Source organism: Vicugna pacos, chromosome 10 (assembly GCF_048564905.1).
Source record: "Vicugna pacos chromosome 10, VicPac4, whole genome shotgun sequence".
Lineage (NCBI taxonomy): Eukaryota > Metazoa > Chordata > Mammalia > Artiodactyla > Camelidae > Vicugna > Vicugna pacos.
In genome coordinates, this window is record NC_132996.1 from 67,342,417 (window position 1) to 67,356,149 (window position 13,733).

Genomic DNA, 13,733 nt, shown 5'->3' on the forward strand with positions numbered 1-13,733 from the left:
CTTCATTGACCTTCCAAAGGTCCTGAAATGGTCTATAGTCTGTTCCCTCAGCTTTCTGCACCGGGAGCCACGGTGTGTTCCAAGGAGATTTGCATTCAGTTAAGATTTCCCCGTGTCGTAGGCACTGTAGGTGCTTCTGGAATCCTAGGTGTGCCCCTCGAGGCATAGGGTACTGTCTCTGCCTGACTGGGCTAGCTCCAGGCTTGAGGTCAGTTACTAGTGGTCCTGATTATCTGCTAGGCCTGGTGGCCCAATTTCAGCCCATACCAATGGGAACTCTTCCATGAGCCCGTCAGGGTTTTTCTGGGATTCACTATTTTCATACAAATGCCATTCCTCCTCTCGGGGACCGGAGATAGCCAGGATCATGGACCCTCCTTGGAGGGTCATGTGCGCCTGTTCGCCAGGAACGAAGTTGATTTGAGCCCCCAGTTTAGATAGAAGGTCTCTTCCAAGCAATGGTATCGGGCATTCAGGCAAGTATAAAAATTCATGTGTCACTAGGTGGCCCCTTACTTGGCAGGATCGTAGTTGGCAGTCGAGTCCCCAGTAGCCCCTATAATGGTTGCCTTTTTCTTGGTCAGGGGAGCTATAGGCTGGGTCACCACAGAATATTCTGCTCCTGTGTCTACCATAAAAGTCATTGGCTGGCCCCCCATCAACATTTCGACCTTGGGCTCCCGGGGGCCCGGGGGCAAGGGGCCCAGGCCTTCCTATTCCGAGTCCATTCCGGCCAGTCCAATGAGGTTTTCAGTTGGTGGTTCCAGTTGGTAGGTAGGCTTCTTGAGGGGCACTCTCTCCCCATCCTTTCTATTTGGGCACTCATTCTTCCAGTGTCCTGTCTCCCGGCAGTATGCACACTGGTCTCGACTCAAGGGGGTCCAGGGTCGGGGTCCCCTCTTCTGGGGTGGTACGGGATTCTGGGGTCCCCTCTTCCAGGGCTGCTGCAAGGAGTGTGGCTTTCTGCTTCATTCTCTGGTCTGCCTCTCATTGGGCTTCCCGCTCCAGATTTACGAAAACCTTGTTTGCTACTTCCAGCAGCTGTGCAGAGTTCATCCCTGTGACTCCATCCAGTTTCTGGAGTTTCCGGCGTATATACGGGCACGATTGGGCTATGAAAGCAGCGTTGAGCATCACTGGTTTTCTTGGGCCTCAGTATCAAACGAAATGCAGACTCGGAATGCTTCACATAGTCTCTCATGGAAGTCAGTGGGTGTTTTGTCTGGCGTCTGGGTCACCGTGGTCGTTTTAGACATGTTAGTTGGCTTCTTGGCCCCCGCTCTTAGCCCTTGTAGGATGGTGATGGCTTCCTGGTACTCACGTAGTGCCTCTCTCCCTTCTTGGGTGTTAAAGTCCCAGTTTGGTCTGGTGTCAGAGGCCCATGTCATGGCCCACCCTTCAGCATCCAGTGTGTCCCCGGGGACTCGGCCCTGCAGCCATTTTCGTGCTTCAGCGAGAATGCATCTCCTTTCCTCCGTATTTTTTTTTATTGATTTATAATCATTTTACAATGTTGTGTCAAATTCCAGTGTTCAGCACAATTTTTCAGTCATTCATAGACATATACACACTCATTGTCACATTTTTTTCTCTGTGATTTATCATAACATTTTGTGTTTATTTCCCTGTGCTATACAGTGTAATCTTGTTTATCTATTCTACAATTTTGAAATCCCAGTCTATCCCTTCCCACCCTCCTTTCCTCCGTATTGAAAAGGGTCAGAAGCAGCTGGCGGACATCTTCCCAGGTGGGCCAGTGAGAATGGAAGATAGACTGTACGAGGTCAATCATAGCTTGCGGTTTTTCAGAGTAGGAAGGAGTATGATGGCGCCAATTAAGAAGGTCTATAGTGCTAAAGGGTTGATAGTAAAACATGGGGTGCCCGGGTTGAACAGTCCCGTCTTCCCCAACTTGCTGTGGCCCTTGTGTCTCCCACAGCAGCATCTGGAGGGCTGGTGGTGCTAGTCTCCTGGCTTGTGCTGGGCAGAGTCTCCTTCCTACCGGCTCAGGCTGAGGGTTGGGCTCTGCCTCTGGGTCCTCAGGTTGGGGAGGTGGTGACACAGAGGGTGGCAGTGTCTCCAGTGGGACCGGAAGTGTTCGTGCCCCAGGGACATATGGAGGGGGCAGGCATATCTCATCTTCTGTGTCTCCCTAGAAAATAGGCTTTTCTCTATCTGTCTTTTCAGCTTGGACCAGCTGAGCTGCTAATATCTTGCATTGTCCAGGTCCATTTGAGCAGAACCGAATCCATGGGGGTAGAGTCTGGGCAATATTCAGCCAAGAGTCAACGTAAGGGAATTGGTCTGGGTGGCCTGGAGTTCCGGTGATTATTCAATAGACTGCTCGCACTGTTGCTAGGTCCTAAGTTTCTCCTGAGGGCCACCCGACTCCAAAGGCCGGCCATTCGAGCTCACACAAGGTACGGAGCCTGCCAGGGCTCATTCGAACTCCATAGTCTCCTGTGTACCCCCTCTTGAAATTCTTAATCATGCAGTCTAGGATGGTGGGCTTCAACTTCGAGCCCCCCATTTTGTCTAGGTGTTTTAAGGGTGGTAGCTCTGTTGCTTTGGGTGCTTGGGAAGGTAGCCTTTATATCTCCTCCTTCTCCATTCTTCAAAGCACTGGAGCTCCCAGAAGGACCGCTCTCTTGCTGGCTCTGTGAGTCGTCTGAAGGCTAACTTGGTCAGGAGTCTGGGTTCCAGCCACAGCTGATGTCTCTAAAGCCCAAGGCAAGAGCCAGCTCCAGGGGCTTCCTCACCAAATCCTCCCTTCATCCTGAACTAACGTACCAAGGGACTGGGACTGACGGCTGATGGCTAAACAAATGGACTAGAAAGGGGACTTCTAAGGCCAGGTGAGCCCAGTCTTGAAGAAATCTCTGTTCTAAACTCAAGTCCTGAGGGTCTGAGGTTAGGCAAAAGGGACACTCGTTAAGTTGGTTCAGGAGCTGGGACAGCAAGTCTCGGGTGTTCTGTGACCGGGTTAGGTAAGAGACTTTCTCAAAGAAATGGCGGCCTAGGCTCCAGGGGCACAGGGGCGCTGACTCATTGGCCGTTTTATGTCCCTTTCCCTCTCGGTGTGGCCACCCTGTGCCGGTGTCACAGACAAGACAAGGGAGGACTTTTGCTGCTTCTGCCTGGCCGCTCCCCTCGCGGGGACGAAGGTGCCTCTTAGCTTTGGCGGGTCAGTATAAACCGCTGACTCTGATTGATACCCCGAGGGGCCAATACCACCCTGAGCCGTATGAGGTCACCAGGTTGGGACTAACTTGAACTCCATAGCCAGAGGCCGTGGAGCTACAAATTCAAGGCTGATCGCATGCTTTTCAGGCCGCACATTCACACACACACACACACACACACACACACACACACACACATACACACACACGGGTTAACAACAGTTCTCTCACATTATCCTGAAACCTGGTGCACTATTTGGGTGCAGGAGGAGATCAACCTCCTCTTCTGTCCACTGGGACAGGACCTGACTTTAATCCCGGGGTCCTACCTTGTCTGGACAGCTGCTTGGTGCATTCGTCTGTCCCTCCACTGCGTCTGGCTGAGGTCCAGCCTCACGGAGGGCTGAGCCACCGCCACGAAAGAGAACCCGGAATACCGTTGGGCGGCGCCACCTCGTTCGTCGCCGGAGTCTCGTCCCCCGATTGGCCAGAGCCACCAGTCCAGCCACTCAAGTGGCCGGCGTGGCTGTGTCTCACTGGGGCCTCCAGAAATGTTACGGAAATGGCAGGCCAGCCAAGAAACAAGCACCACTTGGAGGGTTGGAGCACTCAGGTTTATTACGCTGGCGGACTCAGTGGGGCTTACGCTCCGAAGCTCTGAGCGCCTTTAGGAAGTGTGAGTGAGGATTTATAGGGTCGCTTACAAGCTTGGGGGTCCATTAACCAATAGGGTGCGTACAGCTAGGCAGTGTCAAAAAAGAGGAAGCAAAGTCATTTCCAGTAACCTGAAACCAGTCTGGCAAGAGTGAAACTTAAAATCCGTGAGTTAGCCCGGCCCAGTCTTGGCCCAGCCCAAATTTTTCCTTCTCACACACACACAAAAAGATCTTTAAAACAGTCAAAAAAAAGAACAAAATGCTACTAAAAATGATGGAACTTTGAGAGAAGAAAAACAGTTCTTAGAAAATAAAAATATGATGGAAATTACAAACTCAATAGAAAGGTTGAAAATAAAGATTTCAGAAGGAACAGCAAAAAAGATGAAGATATGGAAAACAGATGCCAAAGATAAAAATGAAAAAATAATCCAAGCAGCCCAACATCTGCATAGACATTCCAGAAAGAGACAATAGAAGAAACACAGAGAAGAGGAATCAAGAGTGAAATAATTCATGAAAATTTACTAGGACCAAAGGCTGTATGCTTTCAGATTGAAGTAGTGCTTCGAGGCCCATCTTAATGGATAAAAGCAGACCTATGCCAAGGCACATTATTGTGAAATTTCTGAGCACTGGGTAAACAAAAGATGTTACACTTGCTAGAGCAGGGGAGAAAAACACGAAACAGAGAAATGACCAGAAATCAGGATTGCTTCATACTTCCCAATGGTAATGCTGGAAGCAAGAAAACAATGGAATGATGCCTCCAAGATCCTAAAGTAAAACAATTTCTAACCTAGAATTCTATCAAATCAAATCAAACGATCAAATCAAATGGGAGGACAAAATGAAAAATAATTCAGACATACAGGGACTCAAAAAATTCACCTTCCATGCATCCTTTTTCAGGAAGCTATGGAAGGAGGTTCTACCAAATTGAGGGAGTAAACCAAGAAAGAAGACATGAGATACAGAAGGTGATGCTCCCGTACAGGAGAGAAAAGAAGAGGCTCTTTCTGGAATGACAAAAAGGGGACATCCCTGGACAATAACAATAACATTGTATCAGGTGTAGAGAGTAACTGGTAGGAAGAATAATAGCCCCCAAAGATATCTATGTCTTGATTCCATAATATGTCCTAATGCCTAATACTTGTAAGTATATTATGCTACATGGTGAGAGGGAATTACAAGATGGCAGATGGAATCAAGGGTTGCTAATCAATTTACCTTAAAATAGGGAGATGATCCTGTATTTCCAGGTGGGCCCAATATAATCAAGTTTCTGATGGAAGAGGAGGCAGAAGAGTCAGGGTCATAGTGATGCAATGTAAGAAAGACTCAACCAGCCATTTCCAGCTTTGAAGATGAAAGGTGGCCACAGACCAAGGAATGCAGGCAGCAAAAGCTGGAAAAGACAAGAAAACAGCCCCCCCCTAGAGCCTCCAGGAAAGAACGCAGTCCACCTGGCACCTTGATTTTAGCCCAGTGAGACCCACTTCAGACTTCCAACCTCCAGAACTATAAGACAATACATTTGTGTTGTTTTAAGCCATTAAATTTGTGGTAACTTGTTAAAGCAGCAGTAGGAAACTCATACAGTAACCAAAACAGATGAGAGCCTGGCACATTGAGTTGACCTGATTTGGCACCATTATCCTGTATATCCTAAAGCAACTTCTAGGGGATATGGTCCACCTGCACAAGAGAAAGAGTGAAGAAACTAAGAGATCATGGAACCAGGGAACCCAATCCAAGAGAAAGGCAAAGGAAATCCCAAGGGTGACAACAAAGGGAAGTCCTAGGGTGAAGCATGTAGTCATTCAAGGGCCAACCCGTGTAGACAGCAGAATGGTCATTTCCAGGACGGATGTGTCCATGGGAAATATACTAGATCTGCTAGATTATTTGATGTGATTTCTCTTGTGGAAAACTGTACTGAGAGCTAACTGAACAGTGCAGGAAGAACTGACAACAGGTGTAAGGAAAACTAAGCAATGAAAGGAGGTATAGTTATCTTCAAGAGAAAAAACAACCCTGTCACCCAAAAAAGAAGGAAACTATCCTAATACACCACAACACTCACTCAGCCATGAGCAAAATTTGCCTAGGCATAAAACAAACACTGAATATCAGTTTAATAAACAATATATACTACGAAATTATACTGAATGAGGAGGGGGAGGGGATGACAGTATTAAACAGTTTAATCTTCAGTTACCATTACAAGAAGTCAAAAGAACACATCTAAATTTTTTGTATAAGAAGATAATAGTAGTAACCTCATATTGTTTAGAAAATCAGAAATAGGTAAATGCCAAAATAAATGACTAAAAGAAGAGTGGTGGCCTCTTGGGATGGGGGCTGGGAGGAGTAGAGAGAGGTGTGGTAAGGAATCCTGTGTTTTATTGTAAGTCTTTGGTGCTGGTTGCCTTTGCAAATTGTGTGCGTGTATAACCTTGAAAAACTAAAAATTAAATTTGAAAACTTTCCCGGAAAGAACAAAAGACAAAGAAATAGTAAGCCTGGGAACCTGATACAAAACTTTATTGCACCCACTAATTTCAAACATCAACACCATGTCTACGAAACTTGAGAGTCAAGAAGGTGATGATGAAACCATCCCATCCTGGGGGTATAGACTACAGGAAGTTTTAGGAAGACAAACAAGCATTCTAGTAAACAGCCGCAAGAAAATGCTGCTAACCTATTATACAGATAACTATGTTGGCTCAGATCTAACAGAAGCAACTGTTTTGGTAGCTTGGTTTTGTCCAGTGATGGGCAATTGCCTTGAGAGGACAAACACACACACACACACACACACACACACACACAGCTCAGATTCATCTTCCACTTTGTTTGGAACGTTCCCCTTTGCCTTTGACCTCTGATCTTCAATATGGTTTATCTCAAGTGCCTAAAAGTGCACCTAGCATTGCTATTGGTGTTTCAGATTTCAGGGATTTGTCTACTTTTAATAAGCTTTTAAGAATTAGATTCAGTACAGCCAGCTCTTTCTTCACCTCAGCACTCAAGTACGTTTGATGTACACAACACTGTTCATCTACAACTCCAGAACCTGATAGTCTGCCACGGAACTGAAACATGGCAACCATGGACTTGAGCTCCAAAAACACTGAGAGCTTCAGATTCAGTGCAGATAAAGAGCCTCTATCAGTGAGTGGTGAGGATGCATTCCGAAGCTTAGAAACCATTCCCAGCAGACTGTGTTGCCCCCTCTGCAGTCTGGCTGAAAGGCCAGTGTATCCAATGGCCCTTTCCCCAGCTTCCTTCCCACCCCCTTAGCCACAATGTCCCCACATCCACTATTTCAGCCCTTCATGTCTTATCAGGTGTAGCAGCGACACTGAAGGTAACAAAACTGAGTGGCAGTGATTCAGATCTGCAAGCAACAGCAATTACGTTCAGCCTCTTCCTACTTCTAGCATTACCCAGGCCCCAACTCTGGGAACATCAGCTCCTGTGACAATGCAAAGGGAGAACAAACTCTCTCTTCATCTTAGAGCGACTGTCCCCAATGAAAGCATAGTGCCCCAAATCAGCAAAACTTTACTTTTTCCCACTAAGAGTGTCATGAGCACAGATCAAGAAATCTAGCCCTTAAACCAAGCCAGGCAGTTAAGCAGAATCAAGAACAGCAAAAGAAAAAATTCTTAACCACTTTATGCCAAGAAATCCAACGAAGACAGTGTATCAAAAATCTCAAGCATAAAAAGGGTGAAAAGGTGGACTTGGTACCCAAACCCACATCCTTACACCACAACACCAACGCTGCTCTTGGCACCCTAAACGCAAAGTTTGCCTAGGTTGTATATGCTGTGGCTGCAAAACTCCCACATGACCAACATAGAGAAGAATTTGGAAAGCGTCAATGGTTAAAATACATATATCTTGGCACCACTCAGTCCTCTCTAGCCATAAACATGTCCAGCATAGTCATGTGAAATGCCAGGAAATACACCAGCATAACTAACATCACAAGGTACCCAGAACTGGTGTCCTTAGCGGCAGAACGCATGGCAACAAAGGTTTGAATGAAGCTACTGACCTAGGGTTTGACTGCCAGGCAGTCTTTAGACCTTCCTCTTAAATTAAAGGTAATTAGTTTTGGCTTTGTGGCAACCATGGTTCTGTTGCATTCTTGCTAGGGACCCTGCATAGAACCACTTGTAGCCAGTGTTTTCTTTCCTCAGCTATGTGTCAGGGTGGGAGAAATGGTTTGCAGATAATGGAGTAGGAACAATAAGCCTCCAGTTCTTTACAGAACCTCACAGTGTGAGAAGAAACGCTGATGCAGCCAGTTCGTACAAAAGATACTTTGTCAAGGAAAACAACAATAGCCTCATTGTTTGTGCTCAGGCTTTGTACCGAGTCAAAGTGTGTGACTGAATCCAAGAAAGTAGTATATAGTTAGCCCTGATAGTGCAAATTTTATGGAAAGAATGATCTGCCCGGCAGAGACAGGGCTACCTTCAGATGCCATTGAGGACTTTTCTTGCTGCAAGGCCGATGAGTCAGCCCAGCCACTCCTGAAATTACAGGAGTTCTGATCATGGAAATGGGCTACATGGCGTGTGTCCCAGGTCTTCAATAAGAAGATTAAAAAAGAGAAAAATTCCCCATCATTAAAAATGCTAAGAAATCCATCTTTTTTTAACATGGGCAAACTGAAAATCTATCAGACTGCAGACAATTCATTGCATATGCTACACAGCTTCTCTGAGTTAAGCCCCGGAATTGTTTCTGGGGAAAAGAAAATTCTAAGGTGCTTTCTTTACTTTCAGCAATGTTCTAAGTGAATATAAGAGTAACGTTATTCAGAAAGCAATTGAGCTCAGTCTAAGAGAGTTTACAAAATAAGAATGGCTATAAAATATTTGTACAGAAATTTGGCTTTAATATTTACAGTCATTTTTAAATAATACTCTGCAATTTGTCCAGGTTTGTGTAATATATACATCATCATCGTCCACATCTTCAATTTCTATTTATCTTATATCTTAATATTTTATCTGAAACAGAGTAGACTTCAGCATGAGTGTAGCTCCCAGTTGCTTTTTTTTTTTAAGTACTATTCAGTATGAAGGCTTATTTACGAAAGTTTACTAAGTATACATTTTTCAAAGCCTGAGTATTTTTAGTTAGGTAGGTGGAAAACAGGAGAAACTTTTCAAGAATACTTTTAGGTATGTAAAGCACAAACTACCTTTTAGTTTCAATCCATTGCTTTGCCTCCCTTTTTATCTGGAAAGTTAGATAAGTCACAAATATTTCTGTTGGAGGAAAATCTAGTCAGCTTCCAAGAATCCAACTCTGCCAACCCCTTGATCTCAGACATCTATCCCTTAGAGTTATGAGAAAATAAATTTCTGTTGCTTAAGCTACAAAAAAAGAAAGAAAGAAAGAAAATCTAGTCGACTTCAAAGAGCCAAACACAAATAAACATAATGGCCAAGCAGATTCTTTAAAGACACACAAAAATGTCCTCCTGAGTTAAATGAAAAAGAAGGTCACTGCTTTGACAGCGATTACAAAGAAAATTAGTGCTAGACGTTGTCCAACACCCACTAAACCCACCATCTCCAGTGGGATGGGACAAGTATGGAAGCTACATTTTAGTTTGGCCACAGCGTGTATTATCATCATGACTCACCTACGTGGGAACAGGTTTGCTCTTTGGGAGAAATCTGGTATTATCTACAGACATCTCGGTTCTTACAACTAGCGGTGCGGATGCTACCAGCATCTAGTGCACTGAGGCCACAGATGCCACTATACATCCTGCAATGCACAAGGCAAGTCATAACAGAGAGAACTTATCGAACTTGTCAATGGCTCAAAATATTAACAGTGCTGAGGCTAAGAAACCCTCATGTCGGCCAAGAAATGAGAGAGGAAATCTTGGGAAACAGTATAGATGGCCCCTCTTCTTGTTTCGTAGTGTGCTCTGGTTTCATTTACTGTGAGTACTGTGAAGGGGGTTCAATAGAATTGTTGATACTGTTTTATTGCGTTGTCATGGTTTTGCCTCTTTTGGGTGGATGGGTGGGGGATCAGACTAAAGCTTTAGGAAGAGAAAAGTGATATGTCCTCCCCATCAAGTCACTGTGGCCCCGATAGGCCAGTGGACAAAACAGAGAATGAACCAAGAAAAAGAATGAAGATGAGGGCAATTTTGACTACTGTTACTACTATAATTTATTAAGTGCAGTTTCTGAGCTGGCACTGTTAGGGTGCCTAAAGATGCTCTTATTTAATTCATGCAGTAACCCTCTAAGATCAGTATTATCACTGGTGCTTTCTCAAGGTTTAGAGAACTTGAATAAATCTCCTAAGGTCGTAAAGCTGGCAAAGGCAGAGCCCAGATCCAGCCCAGGCCTGCCTGACTCCAGGGCCCCATGCTCATGAGCCCAACACTGACCGAGGAAGAGGAGACCAGACCTCAAAAAATTTAAAAGTAATAAAAATTAACTGCCTGCCATTCACTGAAAGAAAAAAAATTTTTAAAGTCACACTCTTTTGCATCAACAGACAGCTAAGAACTTTTCCAGACTATGTTGTCACCAAAAAAAAAAAAAAAAAAGAAAAAGAAAACAAAAAAGGTGTCAAAGGGGCAGAAAGGCAGGGGAGGAGGTGAGAGAAAATGAGAAGGAAACTAGTTACCCAGGAGAAAAAGAGATTCAAAAAAGAGAGGGGCCATGGCCAAAATCAAGTAAGTAAGTAAACAACTGCCTGGGCTGGGGCCTCCTGGACTGATCTGGGGTTTCAGCTGGGCTGAGCACAGTGCTTTCTGTAAGCACCGGAACCATGTCAAACAGACCTGGGCTTCAAATCCCACCTTTGCAACTTGACAGCACAGTCGCAGACAACTCCCAGGAGAAGAGAAACACAGATTTGTTTGATGAAATGAATAGCCACCAACAAGTTACTTAAGCTCTGGGAGCCTCAGTTTCCCCATCTGTAAAGCGGGATAATGAATCCTGCCTCTGGGGCTGCGGGAAGGGTCAACCTCAGGGCCAGGCGGCCAGGGAGGGCTCGGCAAGCCGGCTGACGGTGATGGCCGTGTTCCAACCTCGAACGTCTCCCCGGGACCGCACTGGTCTGCAGCGCCCAGCTCCCCACCCCCGTCCCCTCCCCACCGTGTCGTCCTCGAGGGCAGGGATTCTGCCTCTGCTACCTGGTCTTGCTCGCGCCTCTGTCTCCAGCCCAGCCCAGCCCCGACAGACGCCCTGACAGCTGAGGAGGCGGTCCGGCTCCCGGGGACGCGGACACAGCGGGGACGCACCTGGTCGCTGCGGGCTATGCCGTAGCGCAGCTCGTTCACGAAGTGCTCGCAGTTCTCGCTGGTCAGCTTGTAGAGAACCTCCTGCCCCACCAGCTCCTCCGCCCGCTGGACGATCTTGCTGGGAGGCAGCGGCGGGTACCTGCCATCGTGCTTGTTGTTGACCCGGTACCGGTCTGTCCCCGCCACGTCGTACAGCAGTTCCTTCTTCACTATGGCCTTGTCGGTCAGCGCGGACATGACGCTGGCCGCACCAGCTCCCGGGATTTCACCTGTGGATTCACCAAGAGGAAGCAGAGGGATGGGTCCTGGGCAGGCCCGCAGGGGCTAGAGCACAGATTTGAATTTTATTCAATGTGTGATGGAAATGCCTGTGGACATTTTAAGGAGGGGAGTGACATAATTGGATTTATACTTTAGAATGATCATGCTGGCTGCCCAGGGGAGGAAGGAGTGACAGTAAGTAGGCAGGAGGCAGAGAGACCACCCGGAAGTTGAAGTCTCATCAGGCAAGAGAGAGAATGGTAGCTTATCGGAGGGCACAGCAGCGGAGATGCTGAGAAGTGGCCAGATTGGGGATCGATTTGGGAGATAAAGCCAATGGGATTTCATGATGGATTATACATGGGGTGAAAAGGACCGAGGATGATACCGAGATTTCTGGCGTGAGCAACTGGATGGTGTTGTCCACCAGAACCCTCCATGTGGGGCATGTCAAGTTCAACATGCCGATGAGACACCCAAGTGAAGATGCCAAGTAGTCAAGAAGTTATACAAGTCTGAAGCTGAGCAGGGAAGCCTAAGATAAGGTTATGGTCTTAGAGAGACATCAACAAATAGAAGGTGTTGGAAGTCAGGAGACCCAGTGAGGTCACTTGGAGAAAGTAAGGACTGGGGATACAGGAGAGGAGGAGCCCACACAGGAGACCAAGGAGTCTTGGTCTCCAGTAGGAGAGGAAGAAAGGCAGGGGCCAGATGAAGAGTAGAGAGAGGTCACTCGTGTCAGATGCTACAGAAAAGCCAAGGAAGCTGTGAACAGAATATTGGTAGTATTGATGGGAGCCTGGATACCTGCTGCTCCGGGAGGGGGTAAATAAGAGATCCAGGTGGAGGGAAGAGAAGAGAGGAAGGAAGTGAGGAACCAGCGGTGGCCAATGGCCGTGGTAGACCAGAGATCTGCTCCATGGGAGTTAGGTAGAGAAGATGTGAGATCGAGGAGGGCATTGTTTGTTTTGTCAACAGAAGATATTACAGTGATCTCTAGGCCAAGAGGAGCAATACCTAAGAAAGAGGGGAGTTTGAGGAGCAAAGTGCTTATGAAAGTAAGGGGAGGGGGGCCAGAGCCCACACACAGGGGCTGGATTTTTAACAAAGGTTGGGGTACTTTTGCATTTTAACAGAAGAAAAGGCAGATTATGTGGGGGCAGATATTGGTGGTTTGGCTGATCAGGGGTGGGAAGATGACATCTCTGGTTACTTCTTTTGTGTGTGTGTTGGGAGGGTGGGGTGGGTAATTAGGTTTATTTATTTATTTTAATGGCAGTACTGGGGATTGAACCCAGGACCTCATATATGCTAAGCATTCACTCTAACCACTGAGTTATACCCTCCCCCCTGCCTCTGGTTACTTCTGACTTCTCAGTAAATAGAAGGTGAAGTCATTAGTTTGCTACCATTCTTGGTCAGCAAAAGACAGATCCAAGTTGGGTCCTGCCCAGGGTAACAGGGTGCTTCCCCTGCTGGGAAGAGCCCTGAGGCTTCCCGATCCCAGCAGGGCCACAGAGGCTCTTTGAGGGAGAGTGAGCCTCCCCTCATGATGTTCCCTGAGGTCTGCCTCTTTAGTGCACACCCACTTTTCCAGCCCTCATACCCAAAGCACGCCCCTCCCTGCACAGGGCAGGCTGGCTGGGCTCCAGAGAGATGCCCAGTCCGTGTGCTGGCATTAGCTTTCCCTCCCCCACCATCCTGGTCCTTGTGCTGACCCTTGAATACCTTTCTTCAAGGCAGTTTCATTCCTGGAACTTTGTTGCCCCTCCCAGCCTCTCAGCTTCGGCCAGGGCTGTGCCAGTGTACCCGCTGGGCCTCCCTGGTGTCACACCTCTGGGAGCAGCTGTGAGGCTTTGTTTCCTTTGCTCCGAGAAGGATGGGATGCACTTTTTCAAATCCCATTCACCTTCTCTGCAGTAATCACTGGATGGCACTCAGAGCAGCCCACAACTAGAAGCCATCTGGGTGTCCATCAGCGGAAGAATGGATAGCAAACTGAGGTGTATCCATAGAACAGAAGATACACCACAATGAAAAAGAATTTCTGCTACTCACAACACAGACGACTCTCACAGGCCCAGTGAAAGAGCCGGACACAAAAGAGCACAGGCTGTGTGAGTCCTCTTCCCTGAAGTTCTAGGGCAGGCAGAACTAACCTGCAGTGAGAGAACCTAGAAAAGTGGCTGCCTCTGGGGTGGGAGAGACGACATGGAAGAGGCACAGGAGCGGGGAGCCTTTTAGGGGTCATTGTCACATGGATGGATACATTTTTTTTTTAATCCACTGACTTTACACTTGACTATATGGCACACTTTATTA

At 46.9% G+C, this 13,733-nt stretch overlaps 1 protein-coding gene across 2 annotated transcripts in view; it reads right to left on the reverse strand.

Moving 5' to 3' along the window:
- The window catches only part of LOC102533469 (phospholipase A and acyltransferase 3), a 37,667-nt gene that overhangs the window by 8,739 nt on the left and 15,195 nt on the right, over positions 1-13,733 (reverse strand). For both annotated transcript variants that reach the window (XM_072970167.1, XM_072970168.1), the window contains exon 4: positions 11,151-11,419. In XM_072970167.1, the coding sequence (XP_072826268.1) occupies positions 11,151-11,419 (269 nt within the window). The remainder of the gene's footprint in view (positions 1-11,150; positions 11,420-13,733) is intronic.